The sequence below is a fragment of the Gymnodraco acuticeps genome, unplaced genomic scaffold (genome assembly GCF_902827175.1).
Source record: "Gymnodraco acuticeps unplaced genomic scaffold, fGymAcu1.1, whole genome shotgun sequence".
Taxonomy (NCBI): Eukaryota; Metazoa; Chordata; class Actinopteri; order Perciformes; family Bathydraconidae; genus Gymnodraco; species Gymnodraco acuticeps.
In genome coordinates, this window is record NW_022991937.1 from 307,449 (window position 1) to 333,281 (window position 25,833).

The 25,833-nt window shown below is 38.4% G+C and overlaps 4 protein-coding genes across 7 annotated transcripts; 2 read left to right on the plus strand and 2 right to left on the minus strand.

Annotated features, from left to right (window-relative positions):
- Nucleotides 1-612: 612 nt before the first annotated feature.
- Nucleotides 613-7,532, minus strand: cfap91 (cilia and flagella associated protein 91). Its single transcript, XM_034200387.1, is given in 18 exon segments — nucleotides 613-914; nucleotides 1,073-1,164; nucleotides 1,254-1,402; nucleotides 1,529-1,750; nucleotides 1,827-1,973; nucleotides 2,062-2,133; nucleotides 2,222-2,341; nucleotides 2,416-2,505; nucleotides 2,507-2,556; nucleotides 2,654-2,830; nucleotides 2,936-3,093; nucleotides 3,370-3,547; nucleotides 4,245-4,423; nucleotides 4,517-4,573; nucleotides 4,719-4,778; nucleotides 4,897-5,054; nucleotides 6,238-6,314; nucleotides 6,427-7,532. Coding segments are annotated over 18 exon segments (2,403 nt in total). The 5' UTR covers nucleotides 6,653-7,532; the 3' UTR covers nucleotides 613-723.
- Nucleotides 7,533-9,032: 1,500 nt separating this feature from the next.
- si:ch211-214p13.9 (cell surface glycoprotein CD200 receptor 1) lies at nucleotides 9,033-14,397 on the plus strand. 3 transcript variants are annotated; one of them, XM_034200361.1, is made up of 7 exons: nucleotides 9,033-9,350; nucleotides 11,028-11,081; nucleotides 11,651-11,956; nucleotides 12,326-12,601; nucleotides 12,804-12,894; nucleotides 12,982-13,024; nucleotides 13,113-14,397. In XM_034200361.1, exons 1-7 carry the CDS (start codon nucleotides 9,281-9,283, stop codon nucleotides 13,188-13,190), a joined length of 918 nt encoding a protein of 305 aa, XP_034056252.1. In that variant the 5' UTR covers nucleotides 9,033-9,280; the 3' UTR covers nucleotides 13,191-14,397. The 3 variants fall into 3 exon arrangements, with proteins under 3 accessions (XP_034056252.1, XP_034056253.1, XP_034056254.1); XM_034200362.1 differs by having other exon boundaries at nucleotides 13,122-14,397; XM_034200363.1 differs by lacking the exon at nucleotides 11,028-11,081.
- Nucleotides 14,398-14,910: 513 nt separating this feature from the next.
- On the minus strand, nucleotides 14,911-18,679 carry si:ch211-214p13.7. The gene is made up of 4 exons (XM_034200353.1): nucleotides 18,479-18,679; nucleotides 17,828-17,844; nucleotides 17,702-17,742; nucleotides 14,911-17,382 (listed from the first exon to the last, which is right to left on the minus strand). The coding sequence occupies exons 1-4, from the start codon at nucleotides 18,496-18,498 to the stop codon at nucleotides 17,194-17,196; spliced, it is 267 nt and encodes an 88-aa protein (XP_034056244.1). The 5' UTR covers nucleotides 18,499-18,679; the 3' UTR covers nucleotides 14,911-17,193.
- Nucleotides 18,680-19,942: 1,263 nt separating this feature from the next.
- si:ch211-214p13.8 lies at nucleotides 19,943-24,028 on the plus strand. Of its 2 annotated transcripts, none has more exons than XM_034200347.1 (6): nucleotides 19,943-20,048; nucleotides 20,579-20,899; nucleotides 20,982-21,020; nucleotides 21,108-21,254; nucleotides 21,347-21,387; nucleotides 21,772-24,028. In XM_034200347.1, exons 1-6 carry the CDS (start codon nucleotides 19,949-19,951, stop codon nucleotides 22,048-22,050), a joined length of 927 nt encoding a protein of 308 aa, XP_034056238.1. In that variant the 5' UTR covers nucleotides 19,943-19,948; the 3' UTR covers nucleotides 22,051-24,028. The 2 variants fall into 2 exon arrangements, with proteins under 2 accessions (XP_034056238.1, XP_034056239.1); XM_034200348.1 differs by having other exon boundaries at nucleotides 19,946-20,042.
- The last annotated feature ends 1,805 nt before the right edge of the window (nucleotides 24,029-25,833 follow it).

A 25,833-nucleotide genomic window follows, 5' to 3' on the forward strand; every position in this document is an offset into this window, starting at 1 on the left:
AGTGGCAGATTTTTTCCGGCTGTGTATTTTCAAATTCTAGCGTACTCGAGCTGGTTTCTCCAAAATGACCTACTCCACCTTCAAATAAGACTTAGTTACACCTGGAGTAAATTCACAAGCTACCCTGCAGTATACAAAGTCATTAAAACTAGCTGCACCTTTACCAGCTTTGATAACACAGTAATGCATCAATAATTATAATCAAAACATTTGATTTGGTGAATAGAACAAATGTTACTTCAGTAAGTGCTAACAAAATCACTTCCTAAAATAATGGTCTCCTGTTGGTTTAATTACACGGATAGGTTTGTAAAAATATGCCCTTGCTCAAATTTGGTGCTTATTGTTTATGGAAAATATTCAATAACTTCCCCGTCAAACTTTTCAATTCTAGAAAAGTCACGTCACACATTTTTGGTCACCAGCTATAAAACTTTTAACAGTACCTGCCTTAGTCTCTGGCCCATATCAACCCCTTAATCCTCCATACCGCCACAGCTGTCTCCAGATGTAATTGGAGTGAGTGTTAGAAAAGGTGGAAAGCTGTACATTCTAGATAAAATATGTAAGGATCAATAATTGAAGGACTATAATCATCCCATAAATCCTCAATGATTTTTTGTAATCTTTAATAATATGAATCAACAACACATTTAGACACAAGACTGCATCTCAGAACACTTTGTATATGCTTAGTCATCTTTACTCAGTTTGAAAGTGGTGCTAGTCTGTCTGCTTCCCCTTCTCCTGCTCTGCTGGGCCGAGCACCTCCTCGAGGACTCGGTTGGAGGCTCTTTCAGAGGGACAGCTGGACTGAGAAGCCCCCAAAGTAATGGGAAGGATCCCAGAATGCTCTGCAGTCCCCTGAATGATGCTCCGAGTGGCCTGCAAGTGTCTATGCTGCCTTTGGTGCACTGAGAGAGAGAAATCACAAAGTCAGATCAGCGAGTAAAGCATCTGTATCATTCATTTGTCATTTTGACTGTTTATGTTTTAAAAAGTAAATTATTTCATAGAGATATTCTTTGACAACAATGTGCTAATACAGTGAAAACAGAAAATTATCCCAAACCTCTCTGTCTGACGATGATCTTCTCCACCTCTGGGATAAGGAAACTGTACACCAACTCTGATACAATCTCCTCCGACTGAAGATTGTTCCGGCTACCCACACATCATTTATTTTGTTAATTATCATTGCGTTTACATGTTTCAACACAAAACAGGAGCAGATATGCTGATGTATTTCCTACCTTTCATCCATGGCATAAGCGATGTCGTTGATCTCCTTTGCTCTCCTCCGGATCTCCTCCCTGGCCTGCTCATCAGCTGTCTGCTCCAAGGTCCCCAGGATGATGTCCTCCAAATATAAATCCACAGTTTCCTGGTGTACCTGAACCACCTGTCACAGTGTAAAGGGCAAGACATGCTAAGCATTAAAACATGTGCGCCACTCACACATACAAACACATACCGTACTATTCTAACTAATTTATTTTGCACACGTAAAAATGGCCCGTGTACGCACTTGTCGGAAAATCTCATCTTCTTCTCTGCGTCTGCGCTCCTCCACCTGTCTCCTCCCGCTCTCCTCAGCCTCTCGCAGGCGACGGTCTCTCTCAGCCAGGAGTGTAAAAGCATGTATCCTGCGCTCTTCCTGGAGATGAATCAGCTCCTTGGACAAGGTGTCGAATATATGTTCAAGCTCTGCACCTACCACTCTGGCCTGGGACGCCTCCTCTTGAGAGCTCTAGGAGGGGGGGAGAGAGGGGGGATATGAGATTGTTTGGAGTTTGTAAAACATGTCAATGTTTTCTGTGTTTTACCTCATGTCTATGTTTGTCTCTCTGTTTTTTAAGGCTCATTACGAGCCCCTTGTCAGCTTTCTGTAGCTCTTGCTCCTCCCTCTGGAGTGCATGGACGGTCCTCAGTTCATGGATGAGGTCCAGATGGTTCTCCTTGCCCTCAAACATCTGTAAAAACACACAGATAGGAAGGAATATGAGTCTTCAAAACATGCCTATACAGTATGCACTTCAGAAAAAAAAGTCAGGTTATTACCTCGTATTGGATACTTCTTCCTCTAAGAAGCTTTTGCAAGTGGACGACCGCAAGCTCTCGCTCCTCATCACCCTAATGAAAACCATATCAATTCATTAACATAACAACATAAAACATGTTTAGTGAGCAAGGTCAATTAGAATCTGGGACGTCAGCTGACCTCTGGTGGCTCCTCCACTCTGGGAGTGACAGGACGAACAACAGGCTTCTCCGTCTTCAGAAGGAATCTTGAAGACTTCTCCTGCTCACACTCCTCTTGTTCACGCCCCTCTTTGAGGGCCTACGGAGCCACAATGAATAATGAATGTGTTTGTAGAACTGAGAAGATATAGGATGAAGTTCTGTCTGCTTTACCTTGTATTTCCTCATCACGTCAACCCCTCTGCACACTGGGGGCTTGATCATACTCTTAAGGATGCTGGCTTTGGGATTTTTTTTTTTTTTCCAGTGGCTTGAGTACAGAGGCCGATATTCCTGCCTCTAGCTCCACCAAACCTATGATTGACAACAAGTTGAAAGACATACTATTCTCTCTGAAATGCTAGTATGGAAATTATCTACTCAATTAGTTTAAACACATTTCGTTTCAGACCTTCATATGTGTCTAAGTAGTGGCTTTTAAATTCCTTGTTTCGGGTGATCCTGTTGGAGAACTTATCACTTCGGCTCTGTGGGGAAACTGCCTGAGAATCTTTCAGTTCTTTGATAACACCAAGGCGATCTAGCTTCCACTCCATATTTCGCCCCTTAGCGTCCAGTTTTCTCAGTTCTACAGACAAATAAACAAAGAGACAGAAGAGAAAGAATGGAAGGAAGCTTCACATATTACACTTATGGACTGGATATTGTGTCAGAGAGGCAGCTGTTGTCTTACCCCTCATGTAGTCATTCTGAATCTTGTCCAGCTTGGACTCTTTGTCTTTTTGGTTCTTAGAATATATCTGGTTCAGTCTGTCATTTGTGACTTCTTTCTGGGCCTCATCTCTTTGTCTTAGGAGGTCCTTCAGGACAAAAAGACGAGTCTCCTGCAACCTGGTCCCCCCCACAGAAACAGAGAGCATTACAGAAGGGCGGGTTTTGCAAAGCATACACAGCAGAAGCATCAAGATTGTTTAATCAAGTTCTTTGTTAGACATATATTAACCCCAGATGTGTATGTCTGTTAAAAAAAACTGCCTTCACAATATAAGAACTTATTCAAGCCCAATGTCTCCAATGGTAGTATAGAAGAAAACAGCAGTTCACTCAATTCACACAGTTGGATGAAAACATTTTAAATAATAGCAGTTGAGTTGCAGTGTCACTTACTTCTGGATTTCTCCCTCTCTGAAAGCCCACTCGTTGACCTCCATCTCCTCCATCATTCGTCTCCTTTTGTCCAGCTGACTAAGGTCATTCAATGGAGGAAGAGTGGCCTCCCAAGCTCTTTTGGCCCGTGCCCGCTCTATCATTTCCACTTCTGCCAGGCCTACAGGCAGACCACAACCTGAGGGAAAATGTCATGGAGGAGTGTTTAAAGTTGAACTACGGCCCGGGGGCCAAATGCGGCCCTCGGACCATTTTGAATCGGCCCTCAGCAAATTCAAAAAGTATAATGGAATATGGCCCACAAATGAAACTTGTGCTTGTCTTATTTTGTACTTCTTAAATGTAAAAATATATTACACAGTAGTATTCATGTGTTAATACGACCACTTTTCAAATAAATTCAGACAATTAAAGTTGAAAACATTTTCTACATTTTCTACATATTGATAAGAAAAAAGCCCAATGACTTGTTTACAGAACAAGCTTGAAATACACCCTTACTATTTCTCCTTATTATAATCAATCTGAGGCTTCTGTTTTAAGGAATGAGCTGCCAACACTCCCAAGTATCATTTACCTACATTTGATTGATTTTGCTAACTTATAACTGAACTTATGAGGCAATTTATCTCTAGTGAGTGGCCCAGCCCTTCGTATCTTTTTCTGTATGTGGCCCTCGGTGAAAAAAGTTTGGACACCCCTTGTTTAAACGCAATATGCTGATTATGATTGGCATTGGTAGTTATTCGACGCTAAATGTACAGTTAGACTATTTAGCCTAGTGCAACAGTTGGGCGGCTTGACATGTGGTTTAAACAAAGGTAATATACATTATATTCTATAACTGGTAAAGATTTGAACAGTTGATCATTTACCCCAAGTCAAAGCTGCCAGCCGCAGGAGCTCTGAGGGAGAGGTCCCGGGTTGTACCACATACTCAGAGCTGTACGGGTCCGTCTGGGTTTCACTTTCTCTGTAGTCGGTCTGGACCCCCACGGTGAAATGGGTGGGCTGTTTCTCAGCATTCTTTCCACCAGAGGATGCAAACTGTTCTCTGATGAGACATAACAGAGGATGTACCCTCTACCAACAAAAAAGCAATACAGAAATGTCTGGAAAATAAAGACGTGTAAACTGGCCAACATACTTCGGCAACGCAAAAATAACATCCGGGGGAACGTGCTGTGCGAAGGGAATCAGAGGGCTAGAGGAAACAGAATGGAACACCACGTCAGAGTCAATATTTAATGCGGAAACTGTGGCTGCATGACAGTTATCTTTAGTACACTTTTGATATGATTGTATTGCACCCTATTGACAGTTTCGGAGTGTATGCTGGTTAATCAAACCGTTTAAAGTATTTCCAGCTATCAGCTCCGGTCACACGGCACTCCGCAGTGGGAATAATCCTGTCAAGAAGATAATGCCAAAGGACACAGTTTTTATTTGTTACAAGTGACAGAAATTAACCTTAAATACAATTTAGTATCTGCTGCTGCTCATTAAAATGGTGTCTGTTGGTGGTACCCAGCCAGCTGCTGCAGAGCCCCTTTACGCTGATCAGTGTGGCCCCTCCAGCGGCGATCAATAGAGGTCGGTACCGGGTCTGTAGGGTCCAGGTGAACAGTGAACCGTGGGTGGTGGGAAAGGTTACTGAACATGGACGCATACTCAGGCACTAATCTCTAATGGAGACGGAGAGAAATGCTGTCAATGAGTCAATTCCACATTCATTAGGTTTTTCTCTTCATTTGTGTCATCAGAAACAAGTCAAAAGAATACTGGTGATGAGTTATGGTTTAGAAAGAGTTAAACACAAAGTGGGTCAATCATTCCTTTTTTCTGAGTTAACGTCAGTGTTTATAGTGTGAGATAACAAATATTAACTAATTCATTTAAAACTACAATATAACACACTTATAACTATAGTCTTATCTAATTTTTTTCAGCCCAAAAAAATGGTCAACACACTAATCTGGAAATCAAATCCTGGGTAAAGTTTCTAGATGGGCTTTGTTTACAACCTAAGATAGCACATTTTATATCAAACGTGTGTCTGAAACGGTTCCTTCTTTTGATTAATATGCAACACAAAACTATCACTGTTGGAAAAAGTACTCAGATCCTCTACTTAAGTAAAAGTACAAATATTGTGGTCTTAAAATACTCCACTTCAAGTAAAAGTTGTGATTTCTAAATTCTACTTAAATAAAAGTACCAAAGTATTAGCATCAAAATGTAGGCTACTTAAAGTACAACAACTACTCATTCTGCACAATGACCCATTCCAGTATAACATAGTACAGAAGTATTATCAGCTTAATATAAAGCAAGTACAAAAAAGTACAATAGATATTTTTACAGTATTATATTATTATGGTTATTGTATTATCCTGTTTTTATACATGTAAGAGCATTTAATTTAAATGAATAACATTAATTAATTACATTTATTGTAGTTTCTCTGTGTGGACCAAATTTAGATACATTAAATACTGTGAAGATTAGTTGTACAGTACTGCATTATACCATATCAGCATATCATGTGTTTAGTAGAAAGTAAAATATTGGCTTTCAAAATGTATTGGTGTAGAAGTATAAAGTAGCAGAAAATGGAAATACTCAAGAATGTAGAAAGTACAATACTTGAGTAAATGTACTTAGTTACTTTCCACCACTGAAATCTAACCACACAAAACACAATATGATGATAACAGTTGAACCCAATATACGTGTGCAGGATTGACTGACTGTCTCAGAACTTGTACTAATTATGACAAATAGTCAGTTAGCGTTATTTGATGACATTTCTTATATTAATTGTTGGCAACACAAACAATGCATGACAAATGAATCGACTTAACTTACGACTCGATCGTTAGACGCATATGCCTTCAGGTTAGACCTGGCATGGTCTACCTCCGATGACACTGTGTAAACTGGATCTGTTGAGTAAACGTTAGTTAATTCCAAGCGAATGAGCTAATGCTAACCTACTTAGCACGTTTACAAATGCGTTTAGCTCAGGTCAGATGGCGTCCACTTTAGTTTACTTACCATACAAGTGGTCATACTCCCGCTGCCGCCGAGCAACTTTATTAGCGTCATTTGTCTTCGTAATTGTGCGTGTGACAGATACGCTCATGTTCTTATTTAAACAAAATAAACGTGTTTTGAGGTTGAGTTTCCCCCAGAAAGCGACATCAAAGAACTCTGCGTATTGTCGCCATGGAGACCGTAAACATAGCTTTTGAGAGTGGGAGGGGCCGAGGGGGGATGTCATGTTTTGTTTAGCGTCGTGGTCCAGTCATAGCATTGACAATAGGCTGGTGTTTTGGCAGGTGTTTTAGTATGTTGTAATTTGAACGTGAAATGTGCAAGTCTATAGGCCTATGTACCAAACACGATTTTCACGGATCTCTACAGTAACAACCCAACCGAAACGGCAAGCATACACGTAATCTGTCTACCTTCCTGATAAATATTATATTTCCAACTGCAACGGCGACTGAGGTTAATGGTTAATGTAGTTTTAACATTTCCCGTACCAAACCGTGTACCAAACAGGCGAAATACAAAAACATGATTTATCAGCAAGGATATTCGTAGCTTACTAATGACATTACCACAGCACATCGTTGTACAATGTACGTTGTTGTGTTTGAATCATAAGGAAATAAACCCTTTCAAATGAGAATTACAGAGTGAAAAAATGTACTTCCTGAAACAGTGGTTCTCCCCATGGATGGTTCCAACAGGTTCCAACCCTTCGACCATGTTCCACTCCCTTTGCCACTTAACTATTTATTTTAAATTAAGATGGGTTTACATATTAAACTTATTATTATATTTGATTAAAGTGGAACTCTAACCCTTGTGCAATAAATATAAAATGTTATTTCTTTCATTATATATTTCTACAGCCTACTAGCCGAGAGTCACAACATTTTATTAGCTAGTGCCTCAAAAATAGTTTTTGCAGTTAGAATGTTGTATAGAATAAAGTGTTACTTTGTTTTTATGAGAGCAAACAATACTTTTATTGAAGTGTGTCTAATAATCAGGGGTTTAACATTTCAAACATTAATTAAAGTCCCTTCTTACTATTTAGATATTATTAATTTCCAGAATACATTTGCTTTGTTCCACTTTATACATCAAGTTTTTTCTTGACCCTTCACATCATTTTAGGTTTCCAAAGAGGTTGATTTAGACATCAACAGGAAACTGTGTGTTATCAGAGAGAAGCAGTCCACACACAAAAAAACACACACACACACACACACACACACACACACACACACACACACACACACACACACACACACACACACATATATATATTTTAGGAATAATGCTGACCAAAGCAACATTACATTAGCCAGTGAGGAAGTTTTGCAATTCTCTGGAAAATGCCAGTTTATGTTTGCCAGCTCACAATCAGCTGAACTTCTGTTATTTGTGTTGAATAAACAGGGTCTAATAATAGATTTTTAAAAGAAGAACTGCCTTGTGCCTGTATAAAACATATTACTGAAAAGTTTACCTACTCACATAAGTGTTATTTTAATTTTTTTACATCAGAGAGTTTAGCCATAACATGTAAAGTACCTTTCTATTTGTGTAATACGTGTATCTCTATTGAATGTTAGTTTTATGTAGCAATCATGGGCAGAGTCATAGTGAACTCAAGAGAAGGAAAATGTATTTGTATGTCCTATCTGATCTTATATGAAGCAGCTAATATTAGGATGTTTCATTGTGTGATAAACCTATTAACCACAAACTCTGCATTGAGGCTTGCAGATCATAACTACACGCACACACTCCACCACATGTTTATGTTGTCAGTTAATCTCTGATCTGCATACTGGAGATGGCTTGTAGCCACAGGCGTTTGTTGCTCGAAAAACAGCACATGTAAGCAACTCGCATAACCATAAGATGTTCTTACACCAGCATAAGACCTTAAACAAATAACACTTACTCAGCACGGAATATTTCTTCTCCCTTAATCATTTGAGTGACCAGTTTGTAATCTAAAATATGCAGTCTAACCTGGCATTGCCTCCTATTATGCCTCATGAAGGTTATAGTGTTTGTGATTTAATTAAACTTCACATTGAGGTGTTATAGTCGTTGCCCATTGAGTTGTGTGTCAATGAGATGTAAGTCTTAGTCAACACCATTATAACAATATAAAATAGACTAAAAGTTATAAACACCCACAGTACAATGCAACTCAACAGCACCCCAAACTACAGCCCCCAAAATGTTATTAAAGTCAACATCTCTTGCTTAGTTTCATTTCAACATTCAAGAAAGTCTGATGTATTGCAGGGCTGGTGTATAGCATTTTATAATGTTTTCTTACCCCAGTTAGCAAGGCAAAGATTAAGGCAGTCAAAGTCAAGAAACATTTAATGCAAATACAAATTGTGGCAAAAAAAAAAGTAATGTTGTCTAGCTTGGAGCGTACACACATTCTGCTTTCACAACGTGATCTTGCGAGAAGCAAAAAAGGAAACTGGTGTCTTGTCATACGTCATCCTGTGTGGGAGAATAAGACAGATGTTTTTGTGGAAAGCGCTTTGGAGAGAGGGGAAGAGAAAGAAGGGGAGGGAGGGATCTTTTAGTCACATGTCCTCTATAGGTCTTTTTATGTAGGGTGTCAAGGATGTTCGGTTAGTCTCGATAGGGTGACGAACTGGCTTAACTCAAACCCAGAGCTTATCGGGCATACATAGTGAAATGGAAGGTTTAATAAACAGTATAACAGCCCAGACAAAACGACACAACAGCGTGTTGTTACTGTAGACAGAGTTCAGGACTGAGGATTTAAAGACTTGATGTGTTTCTAACTTGTGTCAGAGGCACTGTGGTTGCCAGAAGAAACTGAAGACAACTGGAGATGAAGGACATTAAGTGGATTTATGCCATGCTTGTCTTCTTGCTGTCTGAAGCACAGAGCATCAAATCAGGTTAGAACATTAACACGTTTTACTGGCATTCTTTTTCTGCATTTCAGATGTTTAAGTGCTATACAGCTTTATAAAGACATTTTTTTTATAAGGTGCTAAGGAGTTGTCCTTATAGATACTAAGCAGCAAGGTATATTGTGCTTCTAACTAACAATTCCTCTTTGTATCTTTTCTACTGTACAATTGTGCCATTTGGGGAACTTCAATGGAAATGTGTTGTGCCGTTAACACGCAATATAACTCAAATAACATCCAGCCTTAATAATATAGTTATTTACTGTAGAAATCTGTGACATGTTGGTAACATTTAGATAAATGTTACTCATGCGGTTTTCCCCTCTGAGATTTCTGTTAGATTGTCTGTGGTTTGACTCACAGAGTAGTCAGTGGAAATGCTTGGAGGTGGGGTATTGCAGATTATGGTAAGGCATGGTAATCTTCCATAATGAAAAGGTTGCCCCATATTCTCTAAATGAACAATCAACATGCTTCCTCTTTCGTCTTCAGTGGAAATCATGATTTTATAACAGGGTAACACTATGATGCAGCTTTTTTCCTATGTGTTGTGTCTTGAAGGTGGAGGTGACGCTTCTGTTAGACATCTGTGGTTTTAACATCCCACCTTGTGCATGGGGTTTGGTTACATCTGTCAGATGTAAACAACTTTTAGAACCCCAAAACACTCCAAAGTAAAAGTCAGTCAATGATTGATTGAGTTTGTTTGAAATAGCTAGTTCCAATAATGCTAATATTTACTGTTTATCATTTATTTAACCAGGTAAAAATCTAATTCAGTTTCAAAACCTTTGCTAAGAGGGGAAGATTGAACGTTGAATAGAACATGTTCAAAATAGAACAGGCATAATTTAAAGCGCTTTTGATCAGAGATACAAGAGTGAACTTTTGTCCTTCCTTAACAATTTACATAAAGTCCCCCATTGGCTGTTGTGTAAGTTTGATCAGTAAGAAAGGGGAAGCTTACTTAAAAATAATTTTGCATCAGTGGAATATTTTGGGAGCTCAGTCTGGATTGAGTTTGTACACAAAGAAATGTGGAATACAGAATTTCCACAGCCAGTAAAAAAACAGCATCCAAATGATTTAGGCAATGGTCACACATACCAGGTCACTGTAATCCATTCAAGATAAAACATTTTAAATGTTTTCTTACCAGGGAAAAAGAGTATTTTTCTATATAAGTATATACAAATGCTTCTTAATTCAAGTTTTAGCTCGGGAACAAGGTTTTCAATCTGTGATTTCAAAATCATTCATTTGAATTCCTTCAGATTTCAAGATAATTAAGATTAGGTGTTAATTCCTCTGCAGTGCGGCTATGCAAATGGAGATTATGAAGATAAAATGTTCCTCTTTTTTATGTTTGGATTTTTTTATTTGATTAAATTGTTGGTTTTGCAATTGCTAAAGACTGTGAATGGTGGAGTTTCTGTCACAACAGTCTGACATTTGCCCCTGCAGCAGTTTGTCATGCCGGACCAGTTATAGCTGTATCGCTTCACTGCTGATCTCACAATCAAAAATAATAACAATTAACAAATAAATCACCTTGATTGTCACTCTGCTGATTAAAGACTTAAAATTCATAACTAACTGCTGTTTTCTGACTAAAAAATATCGTTTGTACTAACTCTTTCCTCACATCCACCTCCATCGCAGGAACTAACCAAAGCACCTCTGTGAACTCCAACTCTTCTTCTGCTGCGCATTTTGGTAAACCTATTTTCCAACTATTCCCTCCAGCTATTTTGCAGTATGAATTTATTGTAAAATAGGACTATAACAATTAAGTTAGTTATTTAGTTATTTAGTTAATTGACAGAATAAAACAGACATTCGAAAGAGTTTTTTTTTTAATGTAATTATGGCTATACCCAACTATTGCCAGTATCTCTTTAAACGCATGCTTGAATTTTGTCCTGCATCTTTGCTATTAATCATTAGCGACATGATCATGAGATCTTAAAGAGGATTTCTATGTGGGACAAGTCATTATTTGTATGTGTGGCTATTTTATTTTCTGTAATACCTACAAAACTAGGGGATTTATTTTATAGCTGTGTTCTTATGCTGTGCTACAGTACATGCTATATGCTTCCTAGTTTGTTTCATTGTTCATAATGATATGTTTTTGTGGTTGTTCATCCATGCCCCATGCAGAATGTAATGTTTCATTTCATGTGTTTTTAATATATTAGTATTTTCGAAAATAAATCAAAATCTGCATAATCTGTATACCAGATACCATATATCAATAAAGCAACTACTCTTTCCCTTTTCAGAGAAAATTCATGCAGCCTTTAACTTGGGGAGTGAAGCTATCCTGACATGCAGCAATAAGACATGGAAAGACATGCTGTTTGTCACCTGGAATATAGAACGGAATAGCAAAAGCTGTAGAATAGCCTTTAATGATAATGGACAAAACGAAGACTCGTGCGAGGATGGCAAGTCACTTCAAAACACATCTAGCTCTCAGTCATACCTGCACATCCCAAAGTTCTCCAAGGATGACGTGGGGGTCTACAAATGTAATCATGTTTACAATGGAGGAAGCGAAAATTGTGAGATCAATGTCACCATCACAGGTAGGACCTTTTCCCTCACAAGGACATTATGTAATAATATCTGTTTAGCCTGGATTTTGAAATATCTACTTAACCCTAATATTAATAATAATCATAAAATAAAATAGATTTTCTGCTGTTACTTTGCAAATATCTAAACAAGTGCATTTTGTAAACCCCCAAAACATTATGCCTTTCCACACAGTTAAAGTCCCTGTTACTATGGACAACATTACTGTTGATTTGTAACTGTAACTCTTTTATACTCAAACCTAGGCTATCAAATAAAAACTACTTTCACGGTTTAGTGCATATATATATATATATATATATATGGATTGATTTACATAAAGTATCCTGAGAGTCTGATTTCTCCTGTTTTGTGCTCAGTTCCTCCCAGGTTATCATCTTGGTTAGAGACTAAGGACAACAAGACGGTGGCGGTGTGCAAAGCTGAAGGAGGAAATCCCGCTGCCAACATCAGCTGGAGTCATTTGGGAATCGGAAATGCTTCGATTCTGGAAGTGAAAGACCCTCAGGGTTTATTTACAGTGGAAAGTCGTTTAGAGCTCCTTGAGGGAATGGACACAGAAAACCTGAATTGTTCTATCAGGCACCCATCTTACTTGGGAGGCCAAAAGACTTTAGCACTAAAGCCCAAAAAAGGTCAGTCTTTTTGCTGAGTGGATCACATGAGAGAAAACATTGGGTGTGGGGCAAAAGCAATAACATGTTTTAAAATGATTGAATGTCATTGACGAGGTATATTACAGTAGCAATTACAACCTTAGAAATGTTATGCTGTATTGTTAATTATTGATGTTCAGAAAATATTCACAAACCTATAATCTTTCATCTCTCCCTGCAGGATATGGTCCCTGGCTCTACATCCTTACTGTTGTGGTCATCATTGTGTTTTTGGCAGGAGTTTTATTTTTTGCACAAAAGAAACTTTGGAGGTAAGTCTTTTAATGAGAAACAAATTAATCACAATGTCTAATTGCAACCTTTTTGTTAAATAACTCGGTTGTGTGTCAAACTTTTAGGCGCTGCAAGCTTTCCGAATCATCACCATCCAAATCTCCACCGGTGGGTGTCTCTCCTGTTTGTCAGCAGTTTGTTGTTCTGTGGGTTTTACTGCACATTGTTAACTCTGTTCATAATGACACCTCTCTAGTTTTTACAGACAGAAGATGTGGAGGAAGTGGAGCCATACGCCAGCTATGTTCAACGTGTCAACTCTATCTACAACTAATCTGCAGATTTGGTCACATAAAACCCTGCACATGGATCACACACACACACACACACCACACACACACACACACACACACACACACACACACACACACACACACACACACACACACACACACACACACACACACACACACACACACACACACACACACACACACACACACACACACACACACACACGCACTTGTCTCGCTGTGAGAGCCTGAAGGATGTGAAACTGAGAAATTGTGAAATAGTGATAAAGCGGAGACTAAGTGAGACAAAATATTTCCGATCAGAGGCCTCCAAGTGTTGTTCTGCCCGGATTGAAGTTTTGACTGATGGAACAGGGGACTAGTCACACACTGGCTCTCATGTACAGCATTCATGCCCTCTGTGTGTGCGTGCCATTGAAATCATTAGCATACTACTTACAAATTCAATGAACCATTATGCCAAGTCTACAGAGTTTTTTCATGAAATACATGGACTACAAATATATGATCAGTATTATCTTTATTATTATACCAAATATTTATAGATATATAGTTATGCTTATATTTTAAATTATGCTTGTTGAAGTCAATCCAGTAAAAGAGAGAACACAGTAATGTTACCTCAAGATATGTGAATTATTCATGTGATGTGTTAATACAACATGTAATGGGTTAATTAAACACACATCTGAACACATTGGGGAGCTCTACAACATTGTAAAAGAACACTATAAGTACTACACAGGAACAAGAACAGGATGTTGTTTTCTTCGTAATCCAAGTCATTTCCAATAATGTTAACGTGTCATTAGTTTCAGTAGTGTGACACAAAGTGTTAAAAGCAAAAATGTCCCACTGTGTTTAATTTTGGAACAGATCAAATCCCTAATGCGTTTTTAGACCTGCAGCAAACTGATAACTGTTTTATCATCTACCTTTTGTCATCACTTTTTTGATTATCAGCCTTGAACTGTCCAGATAAATGTTGAGTATTGGAATTTGATGCAATAGGTTCATGATGAGTGTAAGTTCCCCAATTCTGAAGAATTGAAGAATGATACCATTTATGAACACATGTATTAGGCAACAGGTTGGGCCTCCTGAAGTCATTTCTAGTTTATTTCTAATGTGCTTCCAATCTCATTGATTGGAGCCGAAAGTTCCCTTTTATGTAAAACGATGGTCTTGCTGTTTAAATTCTGAGATTAAATCCAAAACTGCAGCTGCTTTGATGTTTCTAAAAGTCTCATTTATTACAGTTTTTCTCGATTGCTAACACACTAAAATGATACATACATAAAGCACAATTATTTTTACTGACACTCAAAGAGCAAAACATCGGCTCAAATCTCCAAAACTCTAAACACGTTTTCAGCTTTTCACACAATTTGCAAATCAACATGGCACTTTGTGCAAACCACTGCACACGTTTCTCCACGTAAGACCATAGACTGTATATAAAGCGTAAGACAGGAATCTGACATAAAGTCACGTGTTAGCAGGTTTAAAACACTGATATTCAAAATGCCTCACACATGGACCAATGATCAAGAAACACGTTCCACCTGACCAAACACCTGATAGCATGATTGTTGGCTCATCAATCAGGATGTTAGCACTATAAAAAGACCATAGGTGAGTACTTGCTTACAGCAACAATGGAAGCCAACGTGGAAGCATGAGCAAGAGGAAGAGGAAGAGCTGGGCTGAGGAGGAAGAGCTGGGGTGAGAGTGAGAGGAAGAAGAATGAGAGGTAGAGCTGGAGGGAGAGGACGTGGACAAAGAAGAATACTCTCTAATGAAATCTGGTGCACTTTGATTGACCATGTTATCAACCATGGTTTGACGATGAGAGAGGCTGGACAGAGGGTTCAGCCTAATAACGTTTTTATTTCTATCTACTGTATTTGACAGAAGCATCATTTTTGTTTGCGTTACTGTAACTATGTGCTGAGATGCATGTTGCACAATGTTATTTTTGAATACGTGCAACTCATTTGTACTTCTTCATTTACTGTATTTCTGTAAACTCAAGCAATCTTTCTCTGCAGAAACCTCTATGTACAGAGCATAGCCCATAACAGATGAAAGTGCTTTAGAGTATGCTCAGCAGTGTGTAGTTGGGTGGTCAAACCATCTAGTATTATGAATGAAGTGTGTTACATTTGGTGCTAGAGTTTGCATTTGGTAAGTGTTTAGTTTTGAGTGCAGTTCTTCATTTAGCAGGAGAAATTAGGTGTTTTGCACTTTGGGTGTGTGGTTTTGTGAATTGTGTTTAGTGTTCTGAGAAACTGAGCAATTTAAAAAAGAAAATGTGTGTTAGCAATCGAGAAAAACTGTATTTGGTTGGACAGAAAAGAGGAAACTAAAGACTTAATTTCTGTCTACATAAAACTCTTTTCATGACATATCTGATGACATATCGTAACAAATTAACATGTTTTTCTCACTCAATTGTAACTACAAACCTTACTGAAGTGTTCATTTTAAATAAAAAAGATTATTGCTACAACCTCTTGTTTTCAGCGATGCAGTTGATGCAACAGAATAACACACAAAGGTTTGTAATAAAAGTTCTACACTTTTAATCAATGAAAAAAGATAAATAAAAATGAAACAAATGCAACCTTCACCAACACACCATGCATCAAATCAATCAAATAAATAATTCTATCGATAGGCTATAGAGAAACATTTATGCATTTTCTGCATACACATACAAAACAAGGAAAAAATAAAAGTTCTCAAGCATTAAATATCTATTTGCAGTAGTTCTAGGATGCACTATTTTACAAAATGGGCACGTAATCTGGAAATCAGTATAAGATAATGTTTTATGGACATTATCACATAAACAATACATTCTTCCATTATGGATTTGATTATGTGGCAAGGGCACACATTTCACACACGAGTATACCATTTTATCGTGCACACTGTCAAGCTACAATCATAGTTAGAAATGGCTGGTTGAGTCAGCTCCAGGTGGGTTTTCTGCTGGAGAAGCTTTGGGTATGGGTGGAGCCATGTTTTGGCTCTGTTTCAATAAAAACAACAGATAAAGATCAAAATGTTGTCTTCAGTGGAAAGTCATAGTCACAGCACTCTTATAACAAGTCACTGTGCTTCTTCAGTGTTCACCTTATGTTTAATGTTTTTCTTAGCTGCCATTCCTTTCCCTTCCATTGTGGAAAAAGAGTCCCTCCACTTGTGTAGCACCTCTACTCTCAGCGCTGAAGGTAACACAATGAATACACAAATGATTACGACCCCATTGTCTATAAATGAAAAACATATGAAATCCTGGCTTTTAGATTAAGATTAAATTAGTTCTTCATCCTTCAGGTAACGCCGTAACAACAGTGGTTTGCCAGAAGCTACTGGTTCAACTGTTTTGGAGTAAAACAGAAATAGCCTCTGGCATTCACGTCCAAATCCCAAATATTATGTGCAAAATGTATACAACATACTAATTCTATACTGTATCTACAACATACTAATCATCAAATTACTTAAGCATTTCATACTAACAGGGAAATCTGATATCAGTTAAATTGTGACTTTGGGAAGCTACTAAAAGTTTTCTGCAAACGTGTATGCAGTTAGAATAGTTCTGAAGACTTTAATAAAGGTCATCGTGAAAACCTATTGGATTTGCCTTTTTGAGAATTTGCCATTCATATGACAGGCAAAAGTCAAGCCACACACCATTAGTTTCATCTGACTTACTGATTCCAGATATATTGAGGTCATGACTTTTCGTATCTAACTGAAGAGTTGCAGATAATTGTCCAGGTTGAGTTTTTAAAGGTCAAATGCGATGCAAGTGTGTATTCTTGATAAGTGAAATCCCAGTCCTGTTCAGTCATTTTGCATCTTGTTGTTTCCGCAGCAGCTGAAGTAGAATGTGGATGATTTTCTTTTTCATTTTGCCACCGTTTCTTCATTGAAGATCAAAACTGTTTGCAATATTAAATACAAGTCTTGTTGCAATTGCCCAAATGAACCTGTCCTCGTCTCCTTTCACCCCATGAGGACATAATCGTCTGCACATTCGTCTTTAGAGGAGCACTGAGACACACGATCGGGCTGAGGTGGTGCTGGGACAAAAACTGTTGCATAGTCACAATCATCGTCAGCGGTAGCTATGGTTCTACTCGGTCCTTTGGCGGTGGTGTGGTCAATAGAGGCGTACAACACCTCCTCCTTAGGCTGTCGTGAGATGATACACAGAGTCAGATGTAATTCCTGAACATACGTCACACATCAATCATTGTTCTTTATTGATGCAGTGCTATTTCAACCAGCAGGTTTGTTTTTTTATGTTGGTGGTGGTTATTACTTCCTGCTGAAATAAAGAGCCTCACAGTGTCTTTTACAGCACAGGCCTTACACTCATGTTCCACCATACAAATCTAACGGGGCAGCACCTCTGATTAGGCCAGATAAAAGCACAGGAACACAACTATGTTCCATATAAAGCTGATACTGATAACTATGACAAAAATAGACTTGATGTGGGGAAATTTACCTTACTATCTGTGCTGTTTCTTCCATCAGCTGCAGTATCCCCTGAGAAGAGAACATGTACATATATGAAAGGAAAACTGTTCAGCCTAATATACATATATTCTAATGACTATAGATGTTCCCTTACCTTTCCTTTTCTTCTTCCTGGCAACAAGAGCAATACATTCATTAGTGTGAGATAAATTCATTGTATGAACATGTTTATATGTTATGATGTGATACCATAAACCATAATCTCAAACATCAAAAAACATATTTTTAGTGGTGTAGGTTTGACCACAGTAGTGTTTCCTTGACAGCTCAGCAAATAACAGTGTGTGCTGCAACAGGAAACACTTTGAATATGCAACCCACATCTTTCTATGACAACCTGTATTCGTCATTGATTAACTACATGGGACAAGGCATTTTGCATACTTCTAAGGCCACATATGACATCATGTTTAAAATAAAAATGTAAAGGACTGTAAGCCAAGTCTTTATGTTTGAAGCCGGCTGACACCAAGTCTGTTCTGAAACCACTATTTCCTCACTGACGCAAATGCAGAAGCTGCTTAAAACAGGGTCAAAATGCAACAGCGTTTTCATTAAACAAGCCTCTAACTACTTCATATTATTTCATTAAAAGAAGGTCTTGCCATTATTTTCCTCTAGTTTAATCAATCAAGCTTTCTGTACATGCAGCACTTTCAAAAAGCTGTTTGAGCATTATAACCCTGATGAAAATAGCTTAGTGTAGTGCTCTTAATTATATGTGAACCAAAGTTTCATTGCTTACCCTGAAGTGCAGTTTCCCATGATTCACCCCACAGAGTCCTGATGTTCACACAGTGTTTGTCAGCAGGTGGCGGGTCTCTGTTGCAACCCTGAGCTTGACACTGAAGTAGACACTGATATCACTGATCTCACTCCCGATGTATCTGAGTGCAAACAGGCCAGAGAGCGAGAGGGAAGGAGGGGGGGGGGAGAGAGAGAGAGAATACAAAGCCTTTTTTGTGTGACATTTGTATTTCCTGTGCACTGTTTTGAACACCTCACCATTAGAAACAAACACGTGCATTTTGCCTACAAATTATAATAAACACAAGCACATAGCACACAGAACATAGTCGAGCAAATTCTTACAATATAATTTGTCGCAATACTTACAACTTTATCCTACAAACATGTGAATGTTCTTCTTCTCCATAACACCATTTATATTTAAATTAATACTAAGAATAAACAATCTGTATTGCTACACATTACAGGTGTTAGTAGATTTAGGATGGAAACTGTAATATTATTTTGTACAAGAGCAAACCGTTTGGTAGAGTCTCATGTGCATGATTTTGCAAATGTTGTTGATGAGTAATATGAGGAAGTCACTGACCTTTCTTTCATATTAGGTAAAAATTCCAGTTGACTTCATAGGCTGTGTCATTGTTAAGAGTCTAGACTTGTATGTATGGATGAATGGGTTTCTAAAATGCAAAATGCAGGAAAGTCTGTTTTCTGACTGACAAAATATCAGATTTTTGAGATTGTTTAGACATACAGGATTCAGAAAACGTATATTCAGGTCTGTCAAATGTAGTTCATGGTACTACATTATCCACTAGATGGTGCTGTTGGAGCAGTCTGGGTAACACAGTCCTACCACATGAGCATAACATGGCCTCAGTCTACAGAAGAGTAAGTGTAATATACACAATTAAAACAAAAGACACAAAAACAACATCACTTTTGTGTATGTAAAAAACACGATGCAGTCCATCCATAGCCACCAATCATCTACACCTGTGATGAATAACAAATTATATCTATGCGCATTTTGTTCTTATTTTAATTGATAAGACAGTGTGACTTTGAAGCCAGAATTTCACAACTTCCTGCTAGGCTCTTGAGACACTTTAGGACTATGCAACAGAGTTGTTGAGATGATGAATATGTACACATTACAATAGTGATCCCCAGTCCCTTGATACAAAGTAACAAGCCAACTCAATGACCTTTAGAACTTGTACTTCAGCTTTTGCATTAAGGAGGGCCTTACATCTGTGTGTTTCAGAATTAGATAGTGAAGATAGGCACGCTATTTTCATGTGTGTACATCCTGACCTGTGTTGTCTCGTGTCGTGACATATTGAGACACACACATGCTTGGTGGTCTTTTACATGTGTGGGTGGAAAGGAAGTGGTGAGCTTGTTGCAAGTGAAATAAGCCCAAGCTGTGGTAGCAGCAATGTAAGATAAACTGTGAGAAGTCATGGTCATGAACACATCAGGTAGAATGGATAGACTACCATACTTCCATCTGCTGATATGTTGCTGTTTTACCTTTGTCTGCATCTCTGGAAAAGGTGAAGGTAAGCCTTAACACTCTTTATCTTGTGATCTGACATTCAATAGTTGGAAGAGTATAGATATATAATATAAATCAACTTACATAGGTACTTCACTAAGTACAATTTTGAAAATCGTGTCCTTTACATTTGATGCAACTTTATATTTCATGTACTTTACTTATTTTACATATGTAGTTACAAGTTAGGTTTACAGATCTAAATTAAACTAGAGAAAAGTTACTCTTTAGATTACAGCATTGTGTAAATTGTGTTTAGTTTATTATAGGATCCCCATAAGCTGTCCCCTAAACCTAAAGCACCTGCTAGTTTTTAGTAAGTGAGGATTAACAAAGGTTAGAAAGGAGGAGGGCACAGACTTTTTGTTTTAAAAGTACTTCAAATATATGGTAGGACCAAAATAGAAGAAAATGTGGAAGCAGTGATGAATTTTAAGTAAAATAATTGTTATTGTTTTATCTCATGTAAAACTCAAATACAAGACTAAAAATGAGTTTTGGATGATATCTGATATTTTTTGTATATTTTTTTAGACATCTCTTCATGTGCAGTGATGGTCCGAAGCGGCGCGACATATAAAACTGTCCCACAACACAATGTGACGGTCAGCTGTCCCGTCAAACACTGTGGAGAACCAATCAGTGTCACCTGGTGTAAACTGGACACAGCAATCAAATGGGATCAGATTAAATACAAAGACAATATAGAAATAACACAGACTGACACTAAGGATGGACTCATCTCATATCTGACCTTTACACGGATTACCTCTCAGGACGACGGCCTGTACAGATGTTCTTTAAAAGGATACGAGTCTGAGCAGATCAGTCACAGCATCAACGTCTCAGTGTCAGGTAGGCAGTTTTGCTCAATTAGTGCCAACATAGATGTATAATAATCAATAATAAATGTAATATAATTTATATTCATATACAGATTCAAACACGGACATACATGACTTTGACTATAGTGCAGGTAAGAACTTTGTATTATTTCTCAAGTTCTACAAATACTTTTGAATGGAAAAAGACTAAAACTACTGATCTGTTTATTCTTCTGTAGATGAGCTTCCAAGCTCTGCTGCTGCTGCTGTTGCCGATGCCGGTGAGGATGTGTCATGGCTGCCCTACTTCTACATCTGTGTTGGCATAGCTCTTCTGGTTTTCACACTGTTAGTGTTAACCATGCTGGATTCTTATGGCTGGAAACGTAATAACATTCCCAGTTTGAATGACAGTAAAACACATTTTCTAGATCTTTCTAAATAACCATGGAGCATTTGTTTTATGTCTTCTCTACAGGAATAATGACCTTCCACCACACAAAGGGAAAGGCATTGCAGGTAATACATGAGATGTAAACGAAATGACCTCTTGTACTTTAAAAGGTGCAGCTTATTTGAGACTATTGTTCTTGCAGGATTTCTGTTGCTCTGCATTTTTATCCTCATGGCACTTATTGTTAGTCGCTTTGCATACAATGTCAGCTAATTGTAATGTATTTAATCGTTTCTGGAAATTCATTTACATCCATTCTTGCTGAAAGTTATATAAGAAGTTTGATAGCACTCTTGTCTGTGACGTTGTTATTGGACATCTTACTTTAACCAAATTTCCCAATATGTCAAACAAATCCTTCAACCCAGATGGTCAAGAGTCAAAATGGTGTCAAGCATGAGCATATTCCGGGTTTATCTAATCTTAAATCTGGTGTTTTGGTGTCATAGGAAAGGTCCAGTCAGATGATACCCAACCTCCCCAGTGCGAGTGCTCCTTCCATTTTTTATTTACATGACATCAACTACTCTCCTGCGGAAAGACCACCATCACACCCTCCCCTGAGGACCAATTGGGAGCAGCCTGCTGCGGAAAACACAGCGGCTGAAGGTCAAGTGTCAGACCACTCAATGTATGCAGTCGTCAAACACAGGTCTCAGATACCTGCCGGAGAACAGGATGCTGTGACGAAAAAGAAGGCAGAGTATGTTGCCATCAATGTTTCCTGAACATTTTGGATTTGTCATAGCATGGCATGCAGAGGGAAACATGGATGGAACATTTTACAGTTATGCGTTGGTGTCATGGAACAGCAATCAACCTCATTGCAGAAGAGGTTAACAGAGGAGGCGTGTGGTCCCGCAGATGCACAGCACACTCACTCACACTCAGAGCACACTCACGTTAAATGAACAGCGTGAAACCACAGGCAGCATTGCTCTTTTTTTACACCCTCAGGTTTGTTCCAGGCAAGGCTGCTTTCTTGTCATTTTTCTTCAGATGTTTTCCCCTAAAGTCATTGTATTTCCGTGACTTAGAGGGCTTTTTCTACTCATTGACCCTTTGTTGGCCAACGCTTTGGTAGTTTGTATAAAAAAAGCCATAGTGGCAAATATGTGTTATGAGCAGGAGCACTACTGTGCATTATTGTTGTCTGATTTGGAATGAAGACCGAAGTTTGGGATGTTTCTACATCTTAAAAACAAATTACAAAACAATCATTAGGTGATCTGTGACTGTGAAACCCTTTGTTTTTGAAAAGTCATGAATGTGGAGTCGTTTTTATCTACTTTTGAATTATTGAGGTGACTATGTATAAATGTTTGGCTAGATGATTATAATTGTTTTAATGTCTACCTGGGAGACTGAGAAGTAACATCTTGAGCAAATTCTCACACATTTTGCGTTCCCACAGCTTTCTGACTTGTTGTCTGCCTCCGACGGAAACACTACCCCGCCCATTGACCTCAGCAGTGTGGCTTGGGTTAAATGAGCTCGAAGTCACAGAGGGGAAAGAAAGATATCTTCACATCATTTTTTGTGGCAGGTGTCTCGCCTCTGCCGAACCACACATGGTTTAGATACTGAGATACTGAAGGTTTTAGTTTTAGCAGTGGTCTTATCATAATGGTGGTCACACATCCAGGAAGTTGAGTAACATGCATGACGGAGGTAAAATGGTAAAACCAATTTACCATCTGACAATGATATGTCAAAATAGACCATGAGTTGTTCGTCCCCAACGTGTTTTAGCTTTTACCTGAGAAACAAATCAATATCTTTCAGAGAGCCATGGCCTTAGTGTGAGAAGTTTGACGAAAAGTGATTTTCCTCTCAGATTCCCTAATTGAAAGGATTTGAATTCAAAACAATATTTTCGGTCAAATAGCCTGTTCTTAATACAACCATCAGCATATTTCTAAATGATAAATTAAAGACATATGTATATTCTATAGGCCAAATAAACTTGTATGCCATTTCAAAATGGATTCTGAAGGTATTTGGCTGCTTCTAGCATAACTAAAGAAACAGCGCATGAAGGTTTGAAAGAATGGCTTAACTCTCTGTTAAGTGTTTCAAATGTGATTATCACAAGCCTGGCTTGTCATGAATTAATTGTGAAATATTCAGTTGTTTCTTCCATGATGTATCATTGTTGGTGGTGAAATCTTGCTCACATTTAGAGATGTGAGTAAGCAAAGTCATACACTTACATTTTGAATACCTGATTTGATTACAAACTGATCAATAGATTTAAAAATAACCTTATATTTGTTGACTTATAGGATAACCCTAACCCTGGTGGGGAAAAATAAAAGTTTTAAAAGATGACAGAATTAAGAGCAGAGCCAGAAAAGCGGGCATGGCGCTGCTCAAGACCACAAATCACTGCCCATCATGCTGATAACACACACCGTGTCATATTGACAATCGGATAACTCAGTTTTCTTTAGAGGATGTCAAGTGGAGCACAGTGTTCCTTGTGCTGTAATCCATTTACAGATGCTCACACAAGGGTCCTTTCACCAAGGAACAGCATGGGGAAAATGTCATGAAATGCTTCTGAATGATGTGACCCGGATTGTACAAATCACTTACAGTTATTCACAGCACACATCGGAGAGGAAGGGGAAGTGTCATCCTGACAATCATGTAAAAAGACTATTGTCACTTTTTTACTGTTTTAATAAAAATGTATCATCTCAACAACTGTGTGTGGTTACAGCCCATACACAAGTTATCTCTCTCTCTCTTGCTCACACACACATGCATGCACATCAGTAGTTTATTCTCTGGTGGACAAAGCCCTGGTTCAGGCCACAGAGAGATGGAGAGTGTGGAGGCTTGTGCGAACGCAGCGTTTGAGATAGGCCTGATTAGAAGGAGTCTGAGGTCACTGTGGTGTGTGTGTAGACTGTGCTGCACTGTGACTAAAAACACCCGACAAGGTGAAGAGGGGTGCTCAATGATTATGATCCTACTCCAAAATAACCCTTAAAATGATAGCTTGTGTTTCTGGGACATGACATAAATCTAAAATCTGAACTATCATAACTAATGGGATAACTATGTAAAACGTATTTCACACTTTACTCATTGATGCTGTTTAAGGTTAAATGCTCTGATGTAGCACTGGCAGCTTTAACGTCATAGTTTATGAATACAGGTTCAACTTTGGTACAGAGTAACAGAAGTGAGCAGGCAGTGTTTAAGGTTACATACACTCAACATATCTAGCAGAACTAACAAATACTGTATGTTATCCTAGAGCTTATGAATATAACAAAACATAACAGGCATGTGCCGCAAGCTCTGAGAGTGACTGTGTGTACAACATGTGTGTGTTTCTTTGGCTCTGTGAGGTCCACCCTAATCCGTCTGGCTTGAGATGAAAAAAGCCTCCAAAAATGAGCATCTGGCAGGAGGTTTGGCACAATGGAAAGGAATTTCATGTTTTTCTGAGAGGTACAAAACTAAGCTGAAAAAGCTGAAAGCATGGCCAGATTTTAAATTGATAAAGACTCAGAAACATAAACATTTTCATATATATTTATTATTCTATTTGTTGCATTTATTACATAAACTGGTCATAACGCATCGCTTCATATTCATTTCTTCTTCTATTCGTGACTGTAGCTGCAGATAGATACCATGCTGCATTGATTTGCTTTTTAATACATTTTCTTAAACCACATTTCAGAATTATGTTAATGTAAACTCTGAACTATGCATATAAAGAAGGCTGTCTAAACTTTAATTCAGAAGGAATGAATGTGGTATGCCCGATTAAAGCAATATGTTAGAAATGTCAAACATGTCATTCTGTTCATACCTTCATTTTCTCTGATAAACAAGATACTTTCATCTTTTAACTATAGGTTATACGTATTTGAGATGTCTGCCTTTAATCGACAGAGCAACCATAGAGAGGAAGGTAGAGGGATGGGGGGGAAGGGGATAGTAGCAAAGGTAAGACCCTGGTATTTGAGTCACACGCAAAACCAGATGAGCTACAGTACTATACAGAGGGGTCCAAAGCTTACATTTCTTCATATCCTGTACACATGCAAACATGATATATCCGAAAAGCGTCATAACATTATATTTGAGGCATTAAGACCTCGAAGCTCAGCCGCTACCCAACCTGTAAACTCATCATCACATCTTCACAGACACAAACTGTCCTGAATCTAAGAAGTAGACATGCATTCCTGTCAGGGGCACCAACAAGGTTTCAGTGTTACTCCCCAGGGGAATTGATTCAAGATATCTGACCGTGGAATTTAACCTCAAACACATATGCACACACACACAAGCACACGCATTGGATAGTAATGCTAGGCCCCACACACACACACACACACACACACACACACACACACACACACACACACACACACACACACACACACACACACACACACACACACACACACACACACACACACACACACACACACACACACACCACACACACACACACACACACACACACACACACACACACACAC

Excerpts from the sequence above, each read along its gene's own strand:
- si:ch211-214p13.8 (XM_034200347.1), top strand. The coding sequence starts at position 19,949 with ATGGTCATGAACACATCAGGTAGAATGGATAGACTACCATACTTCCAT. Across the intron at positions 21,255-21,346 it reads GGATTCTTATGGCTGGAAAC|GAATAATGACCTTCCACCAC; the intron begins GTAATAACATTC and ends TCTTCTCTACAG. Across the intron at positions 21,388-21,771 it reads CAAAGGGAAAGGCATTGCAG|GAAAGGTCCAGTCAGATGAT; the intron begins GTAATACATGAG and ends TTGGTGTCATAG.
- si:ch211-214p13.7 (XM_034200353.1), bottom strand. The coding sequence starts at position 18,498 with ATGGGAAACTGCACTTCAGG. Across the intron at positions 17,383-17,701 it reads GAAACAGCACAGATAGTAAG|CCTAAGGAGGAGGTGTTGTA; the intron begins GTAAATTTCCCC and ends ATCTCACGACAG.
- si:ch211-214p13.9 (XM_034200361.1), top strand. The coding sequence starts at position 9,281 with ATGAAGGACATTAAGTGGATTTATGCCATGCTTGTCTTCTTGCTGTCT. Across the intron at positions 11,957-12,325 it reads GATCAATGTCACCATCACAG|TTCCTCCCAGGTTATCATCT; the intron begins GTAGGACCTTTT and ends TTTTGTGCTCAG. Across the intron at positions 12,895-12,981 it reads GCACAAAAGAAACTTTGGAG|GCGCTGCAAGCTTTCCGAAT; the intron begins GTAAGTCTTTTA and ends TCAAACTTTTAG.